The 13,078-nt window shown below is 40.5% G+C and overlaps 1 protein-coding gene across 1 annotated transcript; it reads right to left on the reverse strand.

Annotated features, from left to right (window-relative positions):
- Positions 1-1,240: 1,240 nt before the first annotated feature.
- FAM236C (family with sequence similarity 236 member C) lies at positions 1,241-1,970 on the reverse strand. Its single transcript, XM_089903865.1, is given in 2 exon segments — positions 1,241-1,470; positions 1,648-1,970. Coding segments are annotated over 2 exon segments (219 nt in total). The 5' UTR covers positions 1,704-1,970; the 3' UTR covers positions 1,241-1,307.
- Positions 1,971-13,078: the final 11,108 nt, after the last annotated feature.

Genomic DNA, 13,078 nt, shown 5'->3' on the forward strand with positions numbered 1-13,078 from the left:
GCTGCTGAGACACTAGACCTAAAGCAAACCAATCACACTAAGATTCTGTACCTGTGGGTTCCACCTTCGCTGCCCTCCAGGGGCATAGGAAAAGGTCTATAAAACAGCTATCTATTTGAGACTCCCAAATGTTGTTTCCTACCGGAGCCCTATTCCACGTGGGACTCATTAGTGCTTATAGACACTGCACCTCTGAACAGCTAAAGGACAATTAATTCACACAGCAGGCACTGTCCAAGCACTTTTTCCACTCCTGGCCTTGTATAGGGGACTACGTGGAGAAAAGGATATTTTGGTGTGTGCCAGTTAGGCTCTTTGATATGAAGAGCATATCCTGTATCTTTATCTGTTGCCTGGTGATTTTTGGTGTTGCAAAATCTAACAGGGCCTTCACATGTTGTTGGGCTAAAGGGACAAATATGGTCCAACCCCCGGGATAGACTTCCCCTGCTGATATTATGTTGCAATACATATCAAGGTCACCTTAGAAAGGGGGAAAAAAAACAATCATCTTATGAAAATGAATAATCTGTAGTTAGAGACCAGGTTGCCTGTTGGAGGGGCTGCCTTGTGGTGGAGTGGGGGTGCTTGGGATCTGACTCTATGTGTGTGGGGCTAAGAGTTTTTATTCGGATCCAGAGATTCTTTTTCCACGTGTACCTCCCCCATCCCCTTCTATACAACCACTGCCCAGTGGTCCTCAGATATGAAGACTCCGTGTGGTGTTAGGAGAAGAGAGATGTTATTCCTTTCTCATTCCTGCAGTCCTTTCCCCTCAGGGTCAGAGCTGTCTGCTGTGGAAAATTCACTCCTCATTGGCTGAAGCCTCTTGCAAACATGACTGAGGAACCAGCGGCACTGCCCCAAGAAGAAGGGTGTACAGCCTTATAGGGCTAAGTAAGATGCTAGCTCCCTCCCTCTGCCACACCCCCCCACCACTGACAACCCCCAATTCACCTGAGGCTGGTGTCAGTGTTGAAAACTACACTGCTGAAAAGACGAGGTGAAAACAGTCGAGTGTGGCAGCATTTGTTTGGGGCCCAGCGACTGAGAAACTGGGGAAAGCAGGGACAGGTGGCAGCACAGGGGGCTTGATCACCGTTCATGGGTCTGTGTCTGTGCCCTGAGGTCTCAGCTTCTGAGTGTCTGATATCCTACCCTACAAAGGAAAGCAGAGTGACAACTGGACCCTTGGGAATGCTGGGAGAAGTCAGGCATGGCCTGGGGACTCTCTGGGTGGAGCAGGAAGGGGAAGCATGTTGGCTTGGCTGTGAGCAGTGAGAGAGGAAGAGGCTGGCTCTGAGCTCTCACCTGAAGGACTTGGTGAAACAGGCCAGGGCTCTCTGGAAGTGGCTCCTCCAAGACCCTTGGGGACCAGCAGGCTCCCTGGGCAATCCTGTGCCATTGGATGGGTTCTACATGGTGTCAGACAAAACAACAAATTCCTCAGTGTCTTTAAGCTGACCTTTCCTGTTCTGCAGAGGGAGGGGGAGAGAGGGAGAAGAATAGCCTCATCCTAATGGTCCCTGCCTTCCCTGGTATTCAACAAGTTAGTATGTAGATCTCGGCCTTGTTCCAGGTGCTGGGGATATAGCAGTGACCTCTACAGAGCACATCCCAGCTCCGGGGGCTGACAAACCATGACACCAGAGTGAAAGCAGACTCACCGCGTCAGGAGGTGGAAGGAAGGGAATGAATATCATGCTTCTAGGAGGGTGCGATGTGCTTGTAGTGACCGACGGGACTTCCTTGAAGAGACCAGCTAAGCTCCTGACTCTGCTGTGTGCAAAGAGGCTGAGGGCCTGGCCCTCCACACCCCTCCAGCCCCTCTGACCCCGCCCTGTCTTTCCTCCCTCCTGCAACCCAGTGCACTGTGCTCAAGCAGTGGATACATTTCTGGTATGTGACATCCCCTCTGTTCCTGTATCTCTTACTCCCACCCTTCCCCTCTCTCTGTCTCTTTTTTTCTTCTTTCCTCTGAACCTCCCAGCAGGCTTAAGCCAGGTTTCTGATTGCTGAACATATAAAGCAGAAGTGTTCCGGCAGATGGTGAGTTGTCTTTTGGTGGGGATGCCATAGACAGGGGTGTTCGTGTGGACCCTCCCCACATTTAGATACATAGGATTGTGTACGTTAAAGCCCTGGGGAGGTGTATGGGTCTAAATGGGTTATCAAAGCAAGGAGGGTGAGCTGGGTGATGGTATCCACAGTCCAAATCAACGGCAGAGGTTTACCTCTCAGTGGGTTATATGAGATGCTGACTGTGAGACAGTCAGCATCTGATGGGTAGTGGACAGGTGGCTTGGGGACTGGAGGGCTTGAAAAATGTGAGGGACGGAGGGGAAGGACCTGGGCTGGGCTAAGTTGAAATCAGAACAACTGAGGTGAGAGCTCCTTGTTACCTAGTCCTGTTATATGAGATTCCATCTTTGACGCTTGGGTTTCAACAGAAGCTGCTTAGTTTTGCCCCCTGTTTATCACCCAGAACTATGAGGCTCTGCTCCACTGACTTCAAGGGAGCTCTCTGCAAACAGTACCTGGAAGGAAGAGTGGAAGTAGGTGGCCTAAGGGTCTTTACTTGGTTTTTGAAATAATAATGTTGCTTAGGGAGGCACCTCTTATATACATGTGAGGATACAGGACTGATTGTCTCTCCAGGAGTCTATCACGGGCCATGGCCTGAGGTTATAAAAACAGATGAGGTTTTGTTGCTGCTTCAAGTCATTCCGTGGGAAAGAAGCCAAAAAAAAAAAAAAAAAAAGGATGATTACAATAGAGAGAGATAGAAGGAAGTTTATATGGCTATGGGAGGATGGAAGAGGGACAGCCACCCCGCCTCGAGTGTTGGAATAGAGTCTTGGAGATTCCCCAGAGAAGACATGCCTGAAGTGAGTGAGGAAAGAAGTTGGCCAGGAAATAGAGAAAGGGGGGAGCTTTGCAAGCAGATGCTCAAGACAATAAAGTACGTTTTTGCAACTGAAAATAAGTAGACCCAGTTTTCTCTTCTAGGGGTTAAGTAGAATTCAAGGTCAGTCATGAGGTTCCAGTATAGGAGTAAAAAGTGGTGCCACACAGAGATACTGAACCCTGGACTTAGAGAAGCAAAAGTTTTCGGGTTTTGTTTTAACTTTGTTAACGGTCCATTGGTTGTTTTCCTTTATGATTCATAATTTTTGAATGGATGTTCTACCTAAGATATCTTTGCCTAACCTCACAACACGGAAGTTTTCTCCCATATTTTCCTGCAGGTTTTCTATTGTAGGTAGCTCTATTATTTATTTTGAGGGTTTTTTTTTGCATATAGTGTGAGGTATTCACGTTTGTTTGCGGTTTCCATATGGAGATCCACTTTCTCCAGCTCTATTAGTTAATTATCAGTTAATTTAATTATCTTAGCACCTGCGTCACAAATCAACTGACCATATTTTTGTGTACATCTATTTCTAGGCTTTCTATTTTATCAGTTGATCCATACGTCTATTTTTATGGTAATACCACACTGTCATGACTACTATACCTTTACATTAAGTCAGGGAATTTGGTAGTGTAAGTCCTCCATCTTTGTTCTTATCCAAATGGCTTTGGCTATTGTTATGTCCCTTGCATTTCCATATAAGTTTTAGAAATAGCTTTTCATTTTACTTATGATTATGGCAAATGTATAGAGGAATTATAAGGGACTTGACATCTTAAACCTTTTGGAGTCTTCTGACCCATGAATATAGTATATCTCCATTTATTTGGGTCTTCCTTAATTTCTCTCAGCAATATTTTATAGTTACCTGCATACAAGTCTTGCACATATTACGTTAAACTTCTTAGTAGGTATTTCATTCATTTTAGTGCTATTGTTAGTGACATTAAAATTTTTTTCTTCATCTCCAATTATCTGTTCCTACTCTATTGAAATAGGACATTTTTAATATTGAATTTCTGTCCTGTGACCTTGTGAAATTGCTTATCTGATCTGGGAGATGATTTTTGATTTTTGTAGACTACTAAATATTTTCTATGTAGATTATCATGCCTTTTGAAAATGAAGATCATTTTTTACTTCTTCCTTTTCTATCTGTATGCCTTGTATTTCTTTTTCTTGCCTTAACTCATCAACCAGGGCCACGAGTATAATATTGAATAGACATGGTGAGAGTGGACATTCTGGTACATTCCTAATCTTATGGGAGAAGCATTCAGTCTTTCACCATTAAGTATGAGGCCAACAGCAGGTGTTTGGTAGAAGCACTTTATCTGGTTAAGTATGTTCCCTTCTGTCCTTAAGTTATCAGTTTTTTGTTTGTTTTAATCATGAATGGATGTTTTATTTTATCAAATGACTTTTCTGTCTTATATTGTAATAATCATTTTTTCTTTCATTCCCTTAATATGACAAAAAATACATCAATGCACTTTTTAATGTTAAAATGACCTTGCATTCCTAGGATAAATCTGCTTGGTCATGGATTATACTTCTTATATATCACTGGATTCATATTGTAGTTTTACATGTATATTCATCAAGGATATTGGTCTGTGGTGCTTTTTTCCCCTTGTAGTGTCTTTTTCTATTTTTTGTGTGAAAGTAATGCTGCCCTCATAAAATGTATAGGCAAGAGTTCCTCCTGTATTTTCTGGAAAAGTTCTGTCGGGCTGTCACTATTTTTTCTTTTAAATGTGTGATCTTGTTCATCAGTGTATCCATGTAGAACTGAAGTTTTCTTTTTGGGAAAATTTTGAAATACAAATTCAATTTTAAAGATTATAAATGCATACACTATCATTGGTAAATCTCTACCTATATTCCTAATGAAAATTTTGCCTTTGATACATAAGAAATTTCCTGGCAGGGCAAAGTAATTTTCCATGAGACTGAGTCTTTCTTTCTTTCTATATTTTTATTGTGGTAAAATATACATAACATACATAAAATTTACCATTTTAACCATGCTAAGTATAAAATGCAATGACATTAAGTACATTCACATGGATGTGCAATCATCCCCATCATCCACATCCAGAACTTTTCATCACCCCAACCTGAAACCCTGTACCTATTAAACAATAATTCTCCATGCCTCTCTCCCACCAGACCCTGGCAATCACCATTCTACTTTCTATCTCTATGAATCTGACTACTCTACTTACCTCATATAAGTGAAGTCATAAGATAATTGTCATTTTGTACCTGGTTTATTTCATCCAGCACAACGTCTTCAACGTTCATCCATGTTGTGGCATGTATCAGAATTTCATTTCTTTTTAAACCTCAGTAATATTGCGTTGTGTATATATACCACATTTTGCTTATCCTTTCATTGCTGATGAACACCTGGGATTTTTCACCTTATCTGATTGAGCCCCTTTTTGCAATTCCTAGAAGTGTAATTGCTGAATCATATGGTAATCCCAAACCTAATTTTCTGGGGAACCACCATATGGTCTTCCACAGCAGCTACAGCCCTACCAGTAATGCCCAAGGGTTCCCATTTTCCACATTTTGTCAACAATTTTTTCTTCTGTTTTTCTTTCTTCCTTCTTCCCATACTCCCTCTCTCCCTTCCCTCCCCACCTTATAAAATAATAGCCATCTAGATGGCTGCGAAGTTGTATCTCGTTGTGCTTTTTATTTGAATTTCCCTACGGAATTTTAAATTGTATTGAGCCAATTTTCATGATCTTATTGGCCATTTCTCTATCTTTTGGGAAGAAACACGTCTTTTGCCCATTTCTCAATAAGGTTAATATTTTATTATTTTTTTTAAATTAATTTTTATTGGAGTATAGTTGCTTTACAAGGTTGTGTTAGTTTCTCCTGTACAGCAAAATGAATCAGCTATACGTATACATATATCCCCTCTTTTGGGGATTTCCTTCCCATTCAGGTGACCACAGTGCATTAAGTACCATCTCCTGTGTTATACAGTATGTTCCCATTCGTTGTCTATTTTATACATAGCATCAGTAGTGGATATGTGTCAATCCCAATCTCCCAATTCCTCCCACCCCCACTTTCCCCCTTGGTATTCATACATTTAAAGCCCAGAGATAAACCCACCCACCTATGGTCACCTAATCTATGACAAAGGAGGCAAGAATATACAATGGAGAAAAGACAGATTCTTCAATAAGTGGTGCTGGGAAAACTGGACAGCTACTCATAAAACAATGAAATTAGGACACTCCCTAACACCACACATAAAAATAAACTCGAAATGGATTAAAGACCTAAATGTAAGGCCAGACACTATAAGGCTCTTAGAGGAAAACATAGGCAGAACACTCTTTGCCATAAATCACAGCAAGATCTTTTTTGACCCACCTCCTAGAGTAATGGAAATAAAAACAAAACTAAACAAATGGGACCTAATGAAACTTAAAAGCTTTTGCACAGCAAAGGAAACCATAAACAAGATGAAAAGACAACCCTCAGAATGGGAGAAAATATTTGCAAATGAAGCAACTGACAAAGGATTCATCTCCAAAATATACAAGCAGCTCATGTAGCTCAATATCAAAAAAACAAACAACCCAAACCAAAAATGGGCAGAAGACCTAAATAGACATTTCTCCAAAGGAGACTACAGATGGCCAAGAGACACATGAAAAGATGCTCAATATCACTAATTATTAGGGAAATGCAAATCAAAGCTACAGTGAGGTATCACCTCACAGTGGTCAGAATGGCCATCATCAAAAAAATCTACAAACACAATAAATGCTGGAGAGGGTGTGGAGAAGAGGGAACCCATTTGCCCTGTTGGTGGGAATGTAAACTGATACAGCCACTATGGAAAACAGTATGGAGGTTCCTTAAAAATCTAAAAATAGAACCATCCTATAACCCAGCAATCCCACTACTGGGAATATACCCTGAGAAAAACATAATTCAAAAGGACACATGCACCCCAATGTTCACTGCAGCATTATTTACAATAGCCCGGACGTGGAAGCAACCTAAATGTCCACCGACAGATGAATGGATAAAGAAGATGTGGTACATATATACAATGGAATATCACTCAGCCATTAGAAGGAACGAAATTGGGTCATTTGTAGAGATGTGGATGGACCTAGAGAGTGTCATACAGAGTGAAGTAAGTCAGAAAGAGAAAAACAAATATTGCATATTAACCCATATATGTGGAATCTAGAAAAATGGTATAGATGATCTTATTATTGGTTTTTAAAACTAATTTATAGCATCCAGATATAAGTCCCTTATAAGTTACATGATTTTCCAACACTTTTTCCCATTCTGTAGGTGCTCTTTCAACATCTTTGATAGTATGATTTGCATCAAATAAAGTTTAAGATTTGACCAAGTCCAATAAATCAGTTTTCCTTTTGTTCCTTGGGCTTTTGGTATTATATCTAAGAGGCCATTCCCTAATCTAATGTCAGGAAGATTTACTGCTATGCTTTCTTCTAGGAGTTCTATATTTTTAGTGTTTATATTTACGTCTATAACCCATTTTGAATTAATTTTTGTATATGGAGTGAAATAAGGATCGGGTCCAATTTCATTATTTTGCTTGTGGATATCCAGTTGTCCCAGCATCATTTGTTGAAAACACCCTTCCTTAACCCATAGAATTATCTTGCCATCCTGTTTGAAAAATCAATTGACTATAAATGTGAAAGTTAATTGATGGGTTTTCAATTCCATTCCATTACTCTATATAACTACCGTTATGCCAAACCCACACTCTCTTGATTGCTGGAGCTTTGTAGCAAGATTCGAAATTGGAAAGTGTGAGCCGTCCAACTTAATATTCTTTTTCAAGATTGCTTTGGCTATTCTTGGACGCTTCAATTTCCGTGTGAATTTTGAGATCAGCTTATTTATTTCTTCAAAGAAGTCAGCTGAGATTTTTTTGGACATTGCGTTGAATCTGTAGATCAGTTTGGGGTGTATTGCCAAATTAACAATATTAAGTTTCCCAATCAATGGGCAGGGGATGTCTCTCCGTTTTTCTCCTTTTTATAAGGAAAAAAATAAAATAAAACATAACATAAAATTTAACATTTAACCATTTTTAGGCATAGAGTTCTGTGTCATTAAGTATAGTCACACTGTTGTGTAACGATCACCATATTCATCTCCAGAACATCTTCATTTTCCCTAAACGAAGCTCTGTTCCCATTTAACACTAACTCTCCATTCCTCTCCTCTCCCCCCAGCCCCTGGCAACGACCATTCTGCTTTCCATCTGTATGACATTCTGCCAATATCTGCTTTACCTTTTAGTGTTCATTCTAGTTACACTTAATGTGATTACTGTTAAGGTGGGATTTATGTCAACCATTTTTGTTTTTTTCCCTCGTGTCTTTATGTTCCTCTCTCTTACCATTGAGGTGCCATTTTGTGTTAAATAGATATTTTCTGACATACCATTTTCATCCTCTTATTGTTTTTGAATTATTTTCTTAGTGGTGAGCTCATAGTTGACAATTAAGGTCTTAACTTAAAAGAATCTAACTCAGAATAATACCAACTTAATTTTAATATTATACAAAAACTTTGGTCCTGTATACCTCTGGACCCACCAGCTCCTTTGTACTATTATTGTCCCCCAAATTGCATCTTTACACCTTAACTTTAAGCCCATCCAGATTGGTTTATAATCATTGCTTTATGCACTTCTCTTCTAAACCAGACAAAGGTAGAAAAGAGTTACAAACAACAATACACTGATGCTGTCTTTTATAAATGCCTGCTTAGTTACATTTAGTGATGCTCTTTGTTTCTTCAGGTGGATTCAAGTCACTCTCTAGTACCTTTTGGGGATTTCCGCTTAGTAGTTCTTGTAGGGCAGGTCTGCTAGCAATATATTCACTCAGCTTTTCTTTGTCTGAGAATGGCTTTATCTTCCCTTCGTTTTTGAAGAGAGAGTTTTGTTGGATAGAATATCCTTGGTTGATGGGATTTTTTCTTTCAGCACTTTGAAGGTGACTTCCCGCTGTCTTCTGTTCCCCAAAGTTTCTGATGAGAAGTCAGCTGTTAATCCCTTGCATGTGATGAGCTGCTTGTCTCCTTGCTTTCAACGTTCTTTCATTGTCCTTGACTGTCATCAGCTTGAATAAGCTGGTTCTAGGTACAGATCTCCTTGAGTTTATCCTCCATGGCGTTTCAGAGCTTTTTGTTTGCCTAGATTAATAATTTCAATCAAATTTGGGGAGTTGGGGGCCATGTTTTCCCCTTATTCTTTCTTCCCATTTTTCTCCTCTTCTCTCCTCCAGGGACTCTCATTATGCATAAGATGGTGTGCTTAATCATGCCCTACAAGGCCTCTGAGGCTCTGTTCATTTTTCTTCATTCTTTTTTCTTTCTTTTCCTCAGAGTGCACAATCTCAATTGCCTCTAAATTTCATGCTTGATGATTTTGTTTCATCATACCAGTTCTAATTTCTGTAGAGACTCTTTAGTGAATTTTTCATTGCAGTTAATATATTTTTGAGCTCCGGAATTTCTAGTTGGTATTTTTAAAACGATTTCTATCTCTTTGATGATATTCTCTATTTGATGAGCCATCGTTCTCATGCTTACCTTTAATTCGTAAGACATGGCTTCCATTAGATGTTTGAACAAGTTTACAATAGCTGATCTAAAGTCTCTTTCTAGTAAGTCCAATGTCTGGACATCCATGTGTATCTCCCACACTTTCCTGCTTCTTTGCATGTCTGATACGTTTTGGTGGAAAGCTGAACATTTTCAATGATAGAATGTGGCAACTCTGGAATTCAGATACTGCCTCCTTTCCAGGTTTTGTTGTTGCTGTTTGTTGTGGGTATTCTTGCTGTCATTTGATTTTTTAGTGGCTTTTCTGGACTTCTGTATCCTCTGTTGTGTGTGGTTACCAAATTCACCACTTGGTTAGTTTGGTGGTTACCAAATGATTGCACAGAAATGCCTTCAAATGCCTGTAACTGCTAAATTTCCCAGTCTTTGCCAAGGAGGACTGTGTGTATGGCTTCAAAACTCTGCCTGCTATTTGTCAGTTCTGTTTTAGCTTTCATTTCCCCTCGTTTTTGGGTCTTTCCAGAGCTGGCCATCATCCTGGGAAGGTACCAGGCCTCCAAGTTTCCTAAGGATATGTCATAGCTTTACAAAGTCCCTACGGACATCTCATTACCTAGGTTTCCCTTATAAGATTTTGGTTCTCCTATTGTTTGCCCCAAGTGTGGCCCACTGCCTCAGGCAGCTGCAATGATAATTAATTGCCTCTAAATGTTTTTTTTTTCTCCCTCAAATTGTTTTGACTCTTCAGGGTCTTTTGTGTTTTCTTACAAATTAAAGTTTTTTGTGTCCTAGTTCTGTGAGAAATGCCATTGGTTTTTTTTGTTGTTGTTTTGTTTTTTTTTTTTTATGCGGTACGCGGGCCTCTCACTGTTGTGGCCTCTCCCATTGCGGAGCACAGGCTCTGGACACGCAGGCTAAGCGGCCATGGCTCACGGGCCCAGCCGTTCCGTGGCATGTGGGATCTTCCCGGAGCGGGGCACGAACCCGTGTCCCCTGCATCGGCAGGCGGACTCTCAACCACTGCGCCACCAGGGAAGCCCTGCCATTGGTATTTTGATAGGGATTGTGTTGAATCTGTAGACTGCCTCGGGTAGTATGGTCAATTTAACAATACTGATTCTTCCAGTCCAAGAACACGTTGTACCTTTCCATCTGTTTGTGTTGTCTTCAATTTCTTTCATTAGCATCTTATAGTTCTTGGAGTACAGGTCTTTTACCGCCTTAGTTAGGTTTATTCCGAGGTATTTTATTCTTCTTGTTGCGATGGTGAATGGGATTGTTTCCTTAATTTCTCTTTCTGATACTTTATTGTTAGTATACAGAAATGCAACAGATTTCTGTATATTAATTGCATCCTAAAACTTTACCAAATTCATTGAGAAGCTCTAGATGTTTTGTGGTGGTGTCTTTAGGGTTTTTTATGTGTAGCATCAAGTCATCTGCAGACATTGGCAGTTTTATTTCTTCCTTTCCAATTTGAATTTCTTTTATTTCTTTTTTTCTTTTATGATTGCTGTGGCTAGGACTTCTAAAACTATGTTGGATAAAAGTGGTGAGAGTGGGCAGCCTTGTCTTGTTCCTGATCTTAGAGGGAATGCTTTCAGCTTTTCACCATTGAGTATGATGTTAGCTGTGGGTTTGTCATAAATGGCCTTTATTATGTTGAGGTATGTTCTCTCTATGCCCACTTTCTGGAGAATTTTGATCATAAATGGGTGTCGAATTTTATCAGAAGCTTTTTCTGCAACTTTTGAGATGACCGTGTGGTTTATATTCTTTAGTTTGTTAATGTGGTGTATCACATTGATTGATTTGTGGATATTGAAAAATCCTTGCCCACCTGGGATAAATCTCACTTGATCATGGTGTATGATTCCTTTAACATATTGTTGGGTTCTGTTTGTGGCTCTAAATGTTTTTGACAAATGCCCTCAGGGAAAAGGAATTTCAAACTGGGTAAGCTCTGAGTCAGAGACAGCCACCCAAGTGGGGTCTTCCAGGGAACGACCAGACAGGTCAAATAATGACAGTTCTCTGGGAATGAGGCTTTGCAGGAGGCCCGTGCCATTTCTGCTCCCTCTGGTGGCTGCCAGGTGGCCGGTTTTCACCGTGATTGCAGGCTGTTAGTATTCAAAGCTACCACAGAGGTGGATAGAGGGGCATGAGAACAGGATTAGTTGAAATGCCACCTGGCTCACTCTTCCTACTGAGATTCAGCTGTTTTTGTAGAATAAATATACCTGTGGTTGTTGCATACTTTTGGTGAATTTCTAGAGCTCTGAAAACATTGATTCTGAACATTTTTGCCAGTTTTCTCATTGCTTTAAGGGAGGAGAGAATTTTCAGAGGTCCTTCTTCTGCCATTTTGGCTGACTTCCTGTACAATCTTTCACTGTGCTTGTCTATCAGGGTGCTTGTTGCTGGGCAGTAAACTGTGCTTGTACTTACATGTCTCCCAAAGAATAACTTTTTGGGTCACCAACCATGTGAAAGGGACCACAACAGGAGCACTAAGCAAAGGTGTATAAGACACCATCTTTGCTCTCAAAGTTGTCACTCTCAAATAGATTCACTTTAAGTGGAACCTTTGAGGCATAATGATTGCCAAACCAGTGTCTGGTCACCAAATTTTCTCCTAGTTCGGTTTAATGGGGAGTATTTTTGGCCGCCATGGCTTAAGTATAGCCAGGTTTTCACCTAGATATTTGGCAGCTAGCCTGACTAATACCTCCAGGTCACAACTAATTTCACCTCTAGTCACTTCAGGAAGCTGAGAGCTTCAAGGGAGTAAGAGTGCAGATGGGGGGGGCGGGGGTGGAGCTGCAGCTATCTCCCATATGAAGAGTTAGAAACAGAGATTCATTTGAACAACCAATCTTGGTTTTCATAATTCCATAGCACCAAGTTAGTATTTTCCACTGAAATGGCTTGTTTTCATATTGATGCAGCCCACAACCCTTTTGGTTACTGATAGAATTTGGGGTAAAAAGTAGGAGGGATGCAAGAGACCACTCTTCACACTATGGTGTGGAAATATAGCTCCATCTTTCTCCTTTCGAATCAATCTCTGCCTGTCCAACAAATATCGCTTGGTCATTGATCAAAGATCCTCAATGGCAGCCTAAAACCCGAGTTTACATACAGTATGTGGGCCTGTAAAGCCCCTTGAACTGCAGGAGATGCCTGCTAATTTATTCACAGCCAGTTTGTTCAGGGCTTGACTTCTCAAGATATTCTGGTGCCTTCGATAAATATGTCTGGAAAGTTGCCAGGAGCCCCCAAATGACACTATAATATTTAAGAGAGGCAATTTTTAATTTGAAACTTGGCTCTACCACTTCTTAGCTGTGTGACTTTGGGCAAAGTACTTAGTCTCTCTCAGCCTAAGATTCCCAACTGGCCAAACTGAGGATAATAATAGGGGGGTTGTAGGGATTAAATGGGACAATGTTTGCAAAGCATTTACTGCGTTATCTACACTAAATAGCAAAGAGCTAATGCCTACCTGAAATATTAGCTCTCATTACTATTGATCAACGTCTGAAAGGCCATAAACACACA

Source organism: Delphinapterus leucas, chromosome X (genome assembly GCF_059928025.1).
Source record: "Delphinapterus leucas isolate spDelLeu-1000000601 "Yukka" chromosome X, BTC_Dleu_Yukka2, whole genome shotgun sequence".
Taxonomy (NCBI): Eukaryota; Metazoa; Chordata; class Mammalia; order Artiodactyla; family Monodontidae; genus Delphinapterus; species Delphinapterus leucas.